A 15,763-nucleotide genomic window follows, 5' to 3' on the forward strand; every position below is an offset into this window, starting at 1 on the left:
CAGCACTTTTTAAGTGAATTTCCTCTGCTGTGGAACGGATTTGGCCCTTACTGTTTAACCTCCAAATGGAACTTGGTTAGCATTAAATAATAAAATCTTCAATCCTGAAGTACCAACTTTTTGAATCTTGTAAAATGGCTGGTTATTTTTAGCATGGGGCCTTTCTGCAGTGTTAGTGGATTTTATAGCCTTAGCATTTAACACAGTGCTGTAGTGGCACACATCAGTGTTGTCTCATGCAGTTGTATTTCTGCCAGTCTGTAGATCTATTGCCATTGTTTCCCATAGAAACAAAACATAGCAGTATAAATATGAGAGAAGTTGATTATGGGAATGACTCACATTAACTTACAACTTGAAAAAAGAAATTTTGGACAAAGCTTGAACTGTTGAGGTTCTCTCACAACAGTCTAATGCCAAACATGCAATTTCAGTGATGAGGAATGTGTAGAACTTCTTGCCCAGAAGGTGACTTCAAGTGTGTTTTACTTTATGTGATTATTTCAGACTTGATTCTAAGCTAAGCTAAACTAAACTAAAATGAAATTTCGGATTCTTCACCTCAGGAGGGAGTCAATTCGGAATTCGCTATAAAAAATAGCATAAAAGATTGTGTTCTTAGTATTTGGAATGTGTCTTACTTGTCTTTATTGATACTTTGGGGTTATTGATTAGACCAGAAATAGAAACGATTCAATCAAATGAAGAAGCTTTTTCCACTGCAAATCATATTATGTGGTGAAAGTCTGATTAAAGTATGTATTCAGCTGTGATAATAGTATAGGTACATTTTGAGGTGGGAAAAAACAAATCTAGTGAAAGAATTCTGAGCCAGAATTAAATTTTAATATAATTCCACAAATTCTGAAGTGTTTCTTCTGACCATTTTATTTCCTATGTCTTGTATGGATGGTAGAAATGACAGCTCTGAGAATAAGGAATGGTTGTCTTTCTCTTAATCAGATTAATTCAATGACCAAATTGTGAATTTTGCTACAGGCTTCCAGTCTCTGTCAGCATGAAAACACTGATATTAACTTCAGCTAATGTTAGGCATATATATTTTTACAACCATTCCTTCCAGAAGTTGTTTCTAAAACATGTTCCTGTTGAAGTGCATGTATATTAAGACCAACAAATATGTTTTCAAATAAGATCATGTGACTTCATAAACCCATTAAATTATATTAAGGGGAGGTAAGGAGAGGTCAAAGTCACTCCAGAGCAGACAGCTTTTATATTGGTCTTTATTCATGTGTTTTTGCAGCTCTTCGAGATGCTGGGAAACAGTCGATCAATAGTGACTGGAAGATAGAACATTCAGGAACATTCAATATTGCTGGGACCACTGTCCACTATGTTCGGAGAGGTCTTTGGGAGAAGATATCTGCCAAAGGTCCCACAACATCACCTTTACATTTATTGGTATGAAAATTTGTGGGGTTTCTTTTGTTTTGTTTACATTGGATTCAAGTCATAATGCATGGCGACATAATTTTTTTCCAAACTTCTTAAGGTAATGATATCTATTTAAGTTATACCTGCAGATCTGTGAGCACAGTCCTAAAAAAAACTATTTAAATCCAGTAATAATAATATCCATTATATTATTATAATAATATAATATCCAGTAATAATATTGGAATCCTATGATGATAATATCCAATAATTGGATAATAATAACTAATAATTAATACAATGATAAGAAGTTGTTGAGGTGGCATGGAAAGTCTCAATGTCTTTACGTTACTACAAGTGACATAAAAGGCTGATGTGCTGCTTGAGAAGAGAGAGAAAAAATACCTATTAGATTTTTTTCTGTCTTGTTGGCTGACCATAGCACATAATCACCCTTCCGGATTGCGATCACCAAGTTACCTATAAAGAATCTAAGCTGTGATTTCAGTAGAGGGAGGGATTAATTGCCACAGATATTGATTGATTGATTGATAGCCAAATGGAGAAAGGGAGAGTGATGTGGTAGTACTTTGCAATTCAGAAACCTTCAAGTGTAAGAATTGGGCGATCCATCTGAAATAGATTGAAATACGATACATGTCAAAACAAGATCTGCTTTACGGAAGAACACTGAAATCATGAGGAAGATTGTCCTGTAGATTTCTGGTTATATTTGTTGGTTTCTTAAGACTTCTTTTACCTATAGATTAAGTGTCAACAGTTTTCCACATGGTCTGTAGACTGTCACTTCCATTAATTACTTCTACAAAAGCCATCACTACAAGACTGTTGTGTTCTTCCAGTTAGTTCTTCACAGGTCCAAGTTAGTCTTCCAGGAGTGGCTGTGCGGGTGAGCCCTCATTCTCTGTGTCTTGCAGGTGCTCCTTTTCCATGACCAGAGCTATGGCCTACACTATGAATACACAATCCCACTGGATCCCATTCCCGAGAATCAGAGCTCTAAAGTACTTGAACCTCTTTTCATGTGGACTCATTCTGGCTGGGAGGATTGTGATGCTGTATGTGGTGGAGGTAAATATATGCATAGGTGTGTTAAAACACATGTGGTGTTTTGATATTTGAGACACTGGCTATCACACTGTAAGATTTTTAATAGTAATATAATTAATATAATACTTGCAGCTTGTAGGCTATGGTAGTTGTAATATGGTGAAGCACATATTTCAGTCTCCTACCTCCTGATTAGATTAGAAGAATAATGATAGCCACAGGAAAATATGCAAACTAAATAAGGTAAGTAGACAAAAATGATAGTGAAGGAATGAAATCTGAATTAACAAAGTGAGTTAAGGACACAGTTTCCAAGAAGAAAGGGAAGTGCAAGAGCTAGAGCAGGAGTAGGCAATCCATTTTGTGTTCTGTTGTGTATTTGGACCCGTTGAGGATAAATGATTTGTAAAAGTCATTTCAAACTACAGAAAAGCTGAACTGCACTCAGATCAACTGTGTACATGAGTGTTTACATGAGTTGAGAATGATCCAAAAACATGTAGAACAAATGTTGTGACAGCAGATACTAACATGATGATGCAATGCTTCTCCAGTGTTTGTGTTTATAAACCAGTAAAGTGTGCATTTGGAAAAAACAAACTACAGGCAGGTATGGGAGCATAAAAAATATTATTGTAACAAAATTGGTGTCCAGAAGATGGTTACTAAAAAAGGTTAATACAGGAGAAAAAAAAATAGTGAGTTTTTAGTGAACACAACCCGTAGAGATCTGTTTATACCTTAAGTAATCAGAATTAAGCTGTGAATGCTATATTTATCTTTTCCCTGCTTACAACCTTTGCAGTCATAGCTTTTCTACTCAGCAGTCCTGAAAATTGTTATGAACCTTCTAACTGAATAGAAAAGCCTGGAAACAGTACCATTTCTCATAAGAGCAGTTTAAAGAACACAGTGTTCTAGCTACTTTGAATCTGTGTACAATTCTGGTGTCACACCAGATTACAGTAGTTTCCATAAACATGCCTTTTGTGGTTTGGTAGGAAAACTCCCTCGCTGAAGGTATTTTCTATGTGATGCAAGTAGCACCTTCTGCTGCTTAGTGGAGCACTCATACTCAGTTGGAATATATGTGTTTTTTATAATTTCCTGAAATATTTTTGGTATAATTTTAATGCTACCACAATCTTTCATTGTTGTCTTAAGATGTTTCTGAATTTACCTATTATCTGGAAAAGCCCTTAAAATACAGTGGTAATTTATGGTGGTAATGTTATGTTGGTAATTTATTCTACATTAATACTTCTGTAAACTTGTAGGTGTTGTATTGTAATGCTGATTGATCATAATTTTCTCATGTAACTGGCTTTCATTTTTATGTTATTGTTTAAAGTAGTTAATACAAAGTTCCATAGAAGGTATTCTAAACTGCCAAATATTCTGAAGTACAAGTTTAAGTTTATTTCCTACTTTAGACACAATCATTTGAACTGTTCTGTTCATTTATGTGTTTTACATGAAGCAATAACAAAATTAAAATGTTGAAGCTTGTTCCCTGTGTAAATGTTTGCATTTGAATTTTTAACATCAATATTTTGATGAATCAGATTAATGACTATAACAATTATCAGTATGTTTTCCTTAAATATATAAAATGTATGTCAGGGTGAAACTAGGGATAAAGCTGTGTGGTTTTGTTCATGTTTATAGACAAAACTCATCTGTGGCCTCCTTTTAGAAAAAGCTTTCTTTGTGTATGAGCATGAGGAGAACGTGAATACACACATGTATATGTAAATGCAGAAAAAGTTGTGAGGTATATCAAAGGCTATGTATGATAGATTAATTGCCTGTGCTTCCACTTACACAAATGCAGTGTAAAGTGTCAACTGTGGTCACACACATGATATGACTTTACTACTCCCTCCACGGGTACGTCTCTGACCACCAGTGGCACAGTATTTTTAACCGTCTCACTTCTGCATGCACCCTATTCATCAGGAAATTTCTATATAGAAGTAGATTGTTTTAACTTAGATGTAGGAATAAATGAATGCATTTTCTACTAAATTAAGTCTTTAATAAGGTCTTGATAACTTTCAAAAATTTAGGCATCAATCTTATTACAAGTTTCTAATTATACTAGCTCTTACACTCATTCTGATTTCCGGCCATTTTTGTCTTCAAGACATACCAACTTCCAAGCCATCTATCTAGGCAAGGGTATATTTAAAAGAACAGGTCTGAGCAAACAATATTTGAACTTCTTAAATTATTGCTCTGCTGATCAGGTCAGCTGTGTGCCTTTTTTTTCTTTAGGTGATAGAGAAGAGGGCAGGCTCCTATTTATTTGCATGTAGCATTTGCATTTGCCTACAGGTTGCATGTGCTGATCCTCATTTGCTAAGTGTTGGCCATGCCTCACAATACATTGCTAAACCAGGCAGATATATTAAAATCTAGCAAAATTTTCTGTATTAATGGACAAACTTACTTTCTTCGTTCTGTGAAATCTTTCTGCAAGCTTTTCTCAAATGTTAGTGGTTTAGAGAGATACAATTAAGTCAGTTTTGGCCTGTGACTCATTAAAAAGCAGCAAAATTCTGTCAATGATGGTGTGCAAAGGATTGGATAAGAAGATTGTATTGTTTCCTACAGACTTTAAAGTCTTTTTTTTACCTTTCACTTTCAGTATTGAATATACTATTTCACTCTATTGAATTGTAGATAAAATAGCAGTAAGGTACTGTGCAAATGTATTTCCGTCTACCTGTTTTGCATCTTTTTCTTGGCAGTTAAGAAGTCAGTGGTTCATTTTCATCCAGCGAGATCCTTCCACCCTTAAACATTCCTGGCATCTTCTGTTTCCATAATTGAAATTCAGCAATATAGAAATGGCACATCCTGCTTGTTCAGAGCATGTATATGAAATCAGCACAAATTGTTTCTCTCAGAACCTTTGCTTCTCTAATCAATGGCTTTTAAACTTTTATAGAAGGAATGAACCTTGTATAATGTATATTTTTATAAAATTCTAAGTGCATAATTTAACATAATTTGTTTTGTACTTCTTCCAACCAAATTCTACATAAAACAGCTGTGTATGATAAAGTTACCTTTGGCCTTCCACAGGCATCTTTTCTTTTTCCCTTTTTTTTTTCTGTTAACAAACTTGTATATTCCTGGTTTTACCTACATTGTTGCTTTGTTTTTTATCAGGTGAAAGAAAAACAACAGTATCTTGCACAAAGATTATGAACAAGAATATCAGTCTTGTCGACAACAAGAAGTGCAAATATTTAACTAAACCTGAACCACAGATCCGAAAGTGCAACGAACAGCCATGCCAGACCAGGTAATAGTTATTTGATTATATTAGACTAAATCTAGATGTAAAAATCTTGGGAGAGGTGACTGCCTGTGGCAATGAATGTGCAATAAATATATGCATCAAAAAGCAATAATGAGAAATTTAGGGAACACTGAAGTGCTGGCAGCTGTTTCTTCTCAGTTTTGATGAAACAAAAGAGAGAAAGCCTTAAGCATATGCCTAAATCAATTCTTATTCAATAAAGTAGCCCATTAATTTCCTTAGTAAGAGTTCCCACAGGCTGATGTGTATTATGAAATTGAAATTTAAATGCTGTTTATATAGGGATGGATTTAATCCCATGCTTCATGATATGAACAAAATTGTGTTCTTGCAGTTTTTTACACTCTGCAATGCTATCCTCTTTTAAAACCCCAGTTTACGCTCTAGATGTACTGATCAGTGAAAGAAGCAGTTGCTTATTTTTAATACATTGATTTAACTTGAAATATGGACTCTTCCCACTGCCTCCCACCCCTATGTCGGGGGATCAATATGTGATATGCAGAATTGAACTGGTGGTGGAGTGGTAGAAGAAGCAGAGGAAGCATTTTCCCGGAATTTCACCCCAGGAGACAGCTGTAGCAGACAGCTTGGGCTCAGTAGAGACCACCCTGCTTGGTGCCTGTGGCCTGTCGCCCTTGCCAGGACCTGCCAGGCATCTTCTGAGGGGCAGTGTAACACTGTGCTGCAAGGCCCATTTCACAATTTACAATCCTTTTCTTTCTGAATTGCAGCTAAGAATTATGCCTAGGGAAGTCCTCAAGTATGATGTGGAGCAGGGGGACAGAGGGCAAGAGCTAATTTCCTTAGGAGCTAACACAGAGCTACATCTATCACTGTCATCTGGAGGAGAAATAAATGGTATTTTTAAAGAAAACAATGTAAAGTAAATAAAATGCAAATGCTTTTGAAGAATTATATATAAAATGAACCAGATGACATAGTTTTGTTGGAAAGAATAAAGTACTGAAATCCATAAAATATCAGTGGCGAATACATTTTAGGTTAGATGGAACTGCTGACTTCCACAGATTGGAGCATTATACTTTAAAGGAATTATTTATGCTTCACCATATATGTGCAGGTCCAGATTATTATTTAATGGATAGGAATGCAATAGTGTGATATTTTTCTACAGCATTGTCAACTATCTATTTTTAATATGCTCAATGTTTTCAAGAGATCAAGAGATGCTATGCTGAGAAATGCAGAAAGATATCATGCTTCTAAATATCTAGTTTTCAATATACTGTTAATGATTATTACAAAGCATTTATTGTTGCCTTTCACTACAAATGTACCCAAAACATAACTAGTGTTATTGGCTCTTGAAGACATGTTTTAAACTATATTGTTAGTTTAACCTGACAAGCTGTGATTTGTAAATTGAGTCTTTGAGCTAATAGTAAAAAATCTTAGTTAAACATTATATTTTCTCACAATGAATGCCGGACAGAAGGTTGGAACTGGTATGTTAAATTTCAGGGTCTGAAAGACTCTCCCTTGCAAATCCAGTCTCTTGGGATGCACTTGTGTTCTGCGTCAATGGCAGAACTTTCTGTTTTTTTTTAAGGGCATATGGTTATAGTCTGGAACTATTGAACATTTGGGAAAAGTTATGCTCTAGAACTATTTCTCTTCAAACATGTTGGCTCTGCCAAGCTTCCTCAGCTTTCCTTGTTTTTGTGATTTAAACCATGCACACTGAGTTAGGCCTGACCCTAAAGAGCATGAAGTCTGACCTTTTATACTTCCCACCAGAGCAGTGAGCTTTTGGCACAGCAGCGGTTCTGTCTTTTAGTTGTTTTCAAAGAATGCTGGACTTAAAGTTCATGGCATGCACTGGCATGTAGATATTCATATAGCTACCCAGAGAATAATAGACTATCCAGTCACCGGTCCCCTTAAAATAGTATGGTTGCATTTTGGAGTTTTCCTACTAGGAATTACAATGACAGAGAGGGGAATGGATTAAAAAATATGAAATATTCTGAAAATATAGGAAGGAGGAGTGGGTATGAGGAGTGAAAATACTGAGGTGCACATTAATATGTTATTTAAATGTAAGACCTGTTCGAATTAGTCCATTATTCCTTAAAAAGGAGACCAGAAATATGCAAATAGATTTTAGGCAGCAAAGCTGTTGGTAAGCAAGAAACAAGATAAACTAAAGGGGACCTTCCCCTGCCTCATCCCTAGTTACTATGTCGCCTATGTGTTTTTGTAGATGGATGATGACAGAATGGACTCCGTGTTCGAGGACATGTGGCAAAGGGACTCAGAACAGACAAGTCGCCTGCACACAGCAGCTCAGGAACGGCACCTTGATCAGAGCTCGCGAGAGGGACTGCCCGGGTCCCAAGCCCGCCTCCGCACAGCGCTGCGAAGGCCAGGACTGCATGACCGTGTGGGAAGCGGGAGTCTGGTCGGAGGTACCTGGCTAAGATATACAGATATTTCATAGATATTGTCTGTGCCTTAACGTTTTCTGGAAATGAGTTTGTTTGTCTCAATGGCAAACGGCACAGCCCAGCCTAAAGATTTTCTGGCTCCTCATGCAATGATATGGCAGAGGGGTCAGGGATTCAGAAACCCAGCTGTGCAAAATTTCTGCATTTTACCTCACTAATGTTCTGAAGCAGTTTCTTTTGGCTAATTTTTAAGACAGTATAGTCAAATATACTCCAACTGAAGTAATGGGTATCTACAAGGTATATAGAATTAATTAAAACCATCACTTCTCAGTTATCAGGATGTGAGATCATCTGGGGAGCGTCTCTGAAACGGTTTTGTGCCAATGGATGTTAATCAGGCAAATGTTTGCTGCCATCCTGCTCCACAGGAACCATGGGAGAAGCTGCTTGCAAAAAGCACATTTCCTTTCCTTTTGCTTTCTTCTTGCTCACTGCTTTTTCCAAGAGCAGCACACACAGTGGGCAAAAGTGCTTATAAAAAACAACTTCACATCCACTGCATCTGGAAGCATTGGGAAGCATTGGTGCAGGTTCTAATTGATATTTGACCTTTTTTTTTTTGAAGATATTTTGCTGACTATGTCAATGTGTTTTTCTTGGACTTCTGGAAGGCTTGGTAGTGCTTGGCTGCAGAGGCAGAAGGAGTTATTATCATTGCCCTGTGGACAAACTGTAATGGTTATTGGGGCTCGCTGGACTTCCCCCCCCCGCTCGCTGGAAATACATGGCTGTTCTGCGTGCCTCCCATCGTGCCATCGGACCCTCAGGGTTCAGAACATGAGGACAGGCACTAAGCATGGGTGCAGACCCTTGTTTGCACTCCTGCACTCAGCAGAAGTGGTTGATCTCCCCAAGCACAAAAGAGCTAAGGCACAGGGAATGTTTCCAAGGATGAAAAGCAGACGCTAAGGTAGAGATAAAAAGAAGTAAATGGCAGGAGATTTATAATGCCGGAGCTGGCATTGGGAAGAGCACTTACAGAGGTGAGAGAAAGAAACCCAGATTGTTTAGTACGTTTGAGAAATCAAACAGAAGTGAGCATGTTTTTGTTGGAATGAAAAAACACATTTTGAAGAGTGAGGTGTTTCCCATGGCCATTCCCACTATCACCATTACACTGAAAGCTGGCCACTGCCGCTTCCTGCAGTTGTAATCAGCTTGGCAAAAGAGACTTTTAATCTGCAAGCAGTGGGATGATCGAAAGCAGTGATAATGTTTTGAGAAGGAAATGGCATAATTTTTGGCAGCATAAGTGGGAATAGCTGAAAAAAAATAGATTAAGACCTTCTGTGAACTGTTAAGGCAGTTTTCACATACTATGTACTGTATATACTGAATTTTCAGAGTCAGGCTGGATTCTTGCATACAGTTTTGGAACACTTTTAAATCTTCTTCTCCCAGAAAAGTCCCAGAAAAGACACTATTTAGTAGAGTTTGCTGGAATTTGCTTTAGGTCTTATCCTTATAAACATTTTCTTTTATTAGGATTTCTTTAATTCTTAGAACAAATTTATTACCTTATATCTAAGCTGCAACACTTTGCATTCACTTGATCATAACCTTTCAATTTTTTTCGTATCCAAACACTGTTTTAAATCTCTTTTTCTTAAGCATATATTTTTGATTATTTCAAGCTATATATTTTAGCTGAAAAAAAGTAGAAATTATTATTCTGCCCAATAAGGGATTTTTGTTCTTTGGTGAATTTAAACAAATCCAGTGTCTATACATGAGAGGATTGGAAGTCAGGAAATTACTCGAGTCTTGAATTATTTATGTTAGCCTGGCAGAGGTCATTAGAAGGCCAAAGGACTCCTACTTCCTTCCATGGGGTAACTTTGTCTCTTGTACAAACCTGAAAAAAATGTTTGTTTCCCACAGTGCTCTGTGAAGTGCGGTAAGGGCGTACGACATCGGACGGTGCGGTGCACCAATCCCCGCAAGAAGTGTGTGTTGTCCACCAGACCTAAGGAAGCAGAAGACTGTGAGGACTATTCCAAATGCTACGTCTGGAGAATGGGAGACTGGTCTAAGGTTGGTGCTTTTTCCACTAAGTGGGATACATTTTGCAAGCTGAGTTCTTCACAACAAGCACAGGTTTTGCCCCAGGTGTAGGACTTCAGCTGAAGGAACAGTAAAACTACATACAAAGGAGAACCTACAGTCACAGTGTGACCAAAGCATAAATAAAGATAATAAAAATGAAGAACCTTTATTTGGAGGTTCTTCATGAAGAACGAAAATGAAGATATTTTGAAGAAGAATTTTGAAAATGAAGAATCTGAGACAAATCTTAAAAATCAGACAGATGTGATATAAATGTACTATTTTCACTAGTTAGGAAAATTCTCCAGGAATTAAAGAGTACTGTACAGTCTTGTATCCACGTCTGCAAAGTCCCTGTCAGCAGTATTCCCTTTTCAGGTGTATTTGAGACTAGTGATGACACTTAATGAAGCAACGTGACAGTCGTCTTGTTTGTAGTTCTTGCATATTTTCAGGTTTATTTTGCCTTACCCACTTCAGACCAGAAAATTTGCTGAGGCCATGTGTTAGTTTCATGCACAGTGGAGTGCACATGTCGCACAGCAAAGAGATAGTTATTTCTAGATTGCAGAGTGGAGGCTGTTTGTAATATGCATTTTGGTTGATCTCTTTCAAGTATTGCTTAATAAAGTAGTTTTGGAAAGATAAAATTTTCCTTACCGAACATCAAAAATACTTTTCTTTCAACATGCTGCTGTTCTCTCCACTTCCCCAGTCTGCAACTGTAATCAATTTTATTTGTTCTCTTTTACTGCAGGACACTCCAGCATTCTAGTTTACCCATTTTTTTTAATTTGTGTTTTGGTTACATTACACCTTCCAGCCTTGTAAGGAGACACATTTAGCCTATTAAGGATCCATTTAGTATCTAGGATGAATCTCTTAACTGCCTTTTCTGAAATCCTGATGTAGCTCTCAGTCTGTTATTTCCTTGGCACGTGGCTTTTCATTTCACTGAGGTACATAAGCATCTGCCAAATGTTATCACAAAGTCTTTGTTAGATCCATGATTGTATGTGTTGTTGGACTGAGACCTTGAACATCTGAAACAGTTTAGAATATTCAAGACATGCTGAAATGCTAAAACTGAACCTTGAGGGTCAAGAATCAGTTTTGACCTGTCATAGACCACACTTTAGCATAGAGATTGTAAACATTTTTTTTCCTCTGCTCATAGATTTGCATGCACCTCTTCTACTGTCAGTGCATAACATTTTTGCAGTAGCTTTTGAACATGCTTATATGGAGAAGTATTTAATATATTTTTAGTTGTCTTTCATGTGATGTAACAGCTGGAAACAAGGACTAAAGCCAGCAGTATATGACTAGCCAGTCTTCCAAGAATTAGCTGAAAGAACTCCGCGGGCAACTCGTGCTTCACAGAACTCTTCTTGAGAGCTCCCTTTTTATGACTGTAGGGCTATTTGTTACTATCAAATTACTTTTTACTCCATTTCTTTTTTTTTTTTCTATTTATGTTAGTTATTTAACATTTTGGTTAAATGTGTAGCATCAAGTATGTTTTCTTTGTAGTGTTGGTCATTTAAAATGATGTATTGAAATGCCCTCATAGATGCTAAAAGATAACTCCCCTACATCTCCTTGATAGCTTCTGCTGAAGCACAGAGAAGTAGAACCATTAATATTTAAATCACAGGCAGAAGCAAATAAACATTAATGGCGGGATTACTTTTACAGGAAGATATATTTGAAAGTAAATCTCATACTTGCAGTTCCAGAGCACCAAACAGCAATAGAAACCTGCATCATTTAGCATTACTGCTATCAAGGAATAGCCTATGGAGAAATGACCACCTGCTTTCTCAGTCAGAAGCAATTGCTCAAATCAGGGCTGCTGAGGTTACGTGGGGATGCTCAGACAGTTACGCTGTTTTCCCAGTGCCCTCTAAATAGAAGGACTTTTTTCTAATCCAGTATTTTCCATAAACATTTATGTCATAAATATACAAGAACTTACTTCATTCTGTTTAAAATTTACTGACATCTCATATATTCTGCTTTCCCTCTACAGTCCAAGTGGTACCACTCTTACCTAAATTGTACTTCAGACTTCAGAACCAGAAGATTAGGAAATACTTCACATGGAGCTGATGAAACCTTTTAGGTGGTTAACATACAGCCTGCGTGTGACTTATGCAGCTGAAATTTTCCGAGATTTATACCAAAAAATAGATACTTTAATTTCTCTACAGAGACATGAGTTCAATTTAAAGTACACTTGGATTTCCTTTTTTTTTTTCCTGTTACCATTCTGTTCCATTGCTAGAGTACATAGCAAGTCATGGCATACATATTAATACGTCCACAATGGGGGAAACAAATGGAAAGCTCAGATAAATGTTAATCTCTGCTTGCTGTTTGTTTCTAACTCAGAGGTTCAGTGCAGCGTTCTGTGTTCACTGTTTTTGCTCTTTAGGATCATTCTTGACATTGACAGAAGGCTGTTCCTTTGAGCAGAGCCAAGTTCCCTGAAGCTAATGCCAAGACTTGGCTTGAAAAAATTAGATGACGCTTCTCACACATCGAAACAAGGGGTTTAATGTGATCCTTATTGGCTTTGCTGATCTCCTTGAACTCTTAAGCCACCATCTTAAATGGAGCTTAAATTGGACTATTACTGAAAAGATAACATTATTAGTAATCATAATAGCGCTGTTACGGAATTTAACTTGTTTTAGACATACAGTCACACAGAGATCAAATAATTTCTTTGCTCATTGTTTTAAACAATAATACCAAAAAGATCAAAACAAATTTGATAAAAATTGAAAATTCCAATAGGTCAATGGACACATCAGTCCCTTTAATACTCCGACCTTTAATTTGGTGAAATATTGCTGAAATAAATGAAGTAGGGCAATATGAATTTTGAAAAGGAGAATAACTTAGAGAGATGAATAAGTTTTGAAAATAATAATAAAAAGCATGTATTTGATTTGATATTATGTAGGAAACCTTTGGAGGGATTCAGCAGGGTCAAAACAATGGAGAAAAATTTAGCAGATGGCATTGTAGGAAATGAAGAGGTATAAAGCATATATGTTTAGGAGGCCAAAGAGAATAATATGAAATAAGTTCTAAAAAATATTTGGCTATGGAAACTGGAAAGAAAGGATGCATTCAGTAGCTGCTAAAGAAGCAGCAGCAACAGGAATTAAATAGTATGTATGTGTTAGACTACAGAGCGAGAGGAGTCAAATGTAACATCTGGAACATGGTCCTAATGACTGGACTGGTGATGACTTTGTCTATAGTCTGAAGAAGAGAGAATGGGATTGAAGGATTTATCTGATTTTTTTTTCCAGCAAATCTAAAAGGAAATTGGAAGCAACTGCTTAAGATTTTACACCAGTGAGTCCCAGCATGCAGAGATCATTCCAGATTGTTTACGTAAGACAGACAGTACATACAGTGCCCTCTAGAAAGTGGAAAAAAAATCATCTCCAGCTGTTAGTGGGGAGGCTGAGTAAGCCTAACAGTTCACATAAAGATCTCCCAGTCGAGCGGGACAGCTGTCAGTAATGAGGATTGTTCTTATTTTGTCCCTGTCAAAGAGGATGCAAAAATGCAGAAAGGGGAAGGGGAGAGAATGCATTTTTGCAACCTGTTCAACAGTGTGAGCATTCAACCATTAAACTGTGTTTTTAAATATTTGTAGAACTTTTTTTTTGTTAGTTTTTTGTTAATTTTGTAGAACTTTTTTTTTGTTAATTTGTATAGTGTAGAACTCAGATATTATTAATGATATAATTGCACTGACAAGGTAATTAGCCCTGTTTTTATTCATTGGTTCCCAATCCAAAATTATTAGCTCTTTGAGATTCTGGGAATGGAACAGTTCTTGGCCACTTTTCAGAATATGACATTATTTTTTGATTGATTTATGATTTATGGACAAGGAGATTATGTGACTTTTGTGAAATGATAGAAGTCAAAGTAATACTGACTTCATGTTAATAACTTTTAATTAAGTTAATTATACAATCAACTTCCAGCAAATGAGCTATGTCTTTGTTTCAGAAATGAGGTATGAGCAAATCATATGACAGCTGTCAATATAATCATGTGAGAGCAGGGAGCTTTGTTCATTTCCAGCTGATCCTGTAACATTAGCACAATTTGTTTCAAAAAACCTTTCTTCTAGATCTGTTCAAATGTACTGTATTCTGCCTGGAATAAATGTAATGTCATGTTAGTTTGTTAGGAAAACAGAACAAGCCCATTCTAAATAATAGGCAAAAGCGCTGATAGGCTGAGAAGGATTTTGAAAGTAGACATGACCCATATAGTACATTCATACAGGCATACATGTGTACATGTCCCCATGTAGGTGGGACTGATATTTTTATTGTCCTGAAACCTAGTAGGTCCTTTTCATTGGTGCTGTCACGGTTAGGATGCTCCTCAGGTAAGGAAAGTTTTCAGGAGGGGCAAATTGGACTCAGAAGGTAATTTGGGCAGATCTGTTACCTCTGGAAATGCAATATCTGTAAGCAAGATTACACTGGATAGATTTTAAGTTGTTTTGCCCTACTAGGCTGTATAGAAAAACAAAGCAAGAGTAAATAAGAACACAAGGTACTTGCAACCCCTGTTGCAATGCTGCTGTCTGACAAATACCATTAGTAGTGGTAGAACTATATAATCAAATATATAAATATATAATCAAATATATGATCTTCTACACATAAGCACTTTGTAATTCTTTAAAAATCTAAGTCTTCACGCCCCACTCCATGCATGCCATTAGAGTGTCTCAGGTAGAAGATGTGGCCTGTCTGTATACATTTCTCTTGAGCAGTCCCTTAAATAAGATGACGAGTGGCTAGCAAGTGGACACCCAAAGCAACCTTCCTTTGTAGTAAAAGGGATAATATAATGCAAAAGGAAGGGGAGAAGATATAAAAAAGAATCCGTAATCACTAGCGTAGAGTACCTCTAAAGGGAACCAGTGGCGGAGGCAAGTATGGTCCCAGGGGAAAGAGGAGATCCAAATATGCAGTCACTGGTGTTGCTTAGTAAGTTTGTACCAGTCTGAGAAGGAAAAACATAGTATGAATGAGTTCAGCAGTTGTATCAGATCCCTTTGGGCTCTTCTGGTTTTAAAAAGAGGTATCAGGAAAACACTCTTGATTACACGGTAGTGACACAATGATCCGTGGTAGTGAAAAGGTTGATTTGTAAGTTGCCTTCATAAGCATTGGTGATTAGAGGGAGTCTAAGAAGTCAAAAAAAAAAAGGCAGTCTGGAATGTAACTGAGGAAAGTAGGGATCTTTAGGTAATTCCTAGGCATACAGTAAAAATAAAAGGAGAGAAAGGCAGCTAAAATAGAAAATTGAGAACTTTATAAATAAATAAATGTTTCCTTCCATATATACCTAGCAATAGTTCATAAATAAATATTGTTGCTATTAAGATTGT

General features: G+C 36.7%; 1 protein-coding gene across 1 annotated transcript in view; it reads left to right on the plus strand.

Annotated features, from left to right (window-relative positions):
- The window catches only part of ADAMTS19 (ADAM metallopeptidase with thrombospondin type 1 motif 19), a 139,872-nt gene that overhangs the window by 108,863 nt on the left and 15,246 nt on the right, over positions 1-15,763 (plus strand). The window contains exons 17-21 of the mRNA XM_088532682.1: positions 1,268-1,425; positions 2,337-2,490; positions 5,647-5,782; positions 8,028-8,232; positions 10,156-10,308. Coding sequence (XP_088388808.1) covers positions 1,268-1,425; positions 2,337-2,490; positions 5,647-5,782; positions 8,028-8,232; positions 10,156-10,308 — 806 coding nt within the window. The remainder of the gene's footprint in view (positions 1-1,267; positions 1,426-2,336; positions 2,491-5,646; positions 5,783-8,027; positions 8,233-10,155; positions 10,309-15,763) is intronic.

This window comes from Tinamus guttatus, unplaced genomic scaffold, assembly GCF_059628265.1.
Source record: "Tinamus guttatus ecotype Peru unplaced genomic scaffold, ASM5962826v1 Tinamus_guttatus_pri_ptg000464l, whole genome shotgun sequence".
Lineage (NCBI taxonomy): Eukaryota > Metazoa > Chordata > Aves > Tinamiformes > Tinamidae > Tinamus > Tinamus guttatus.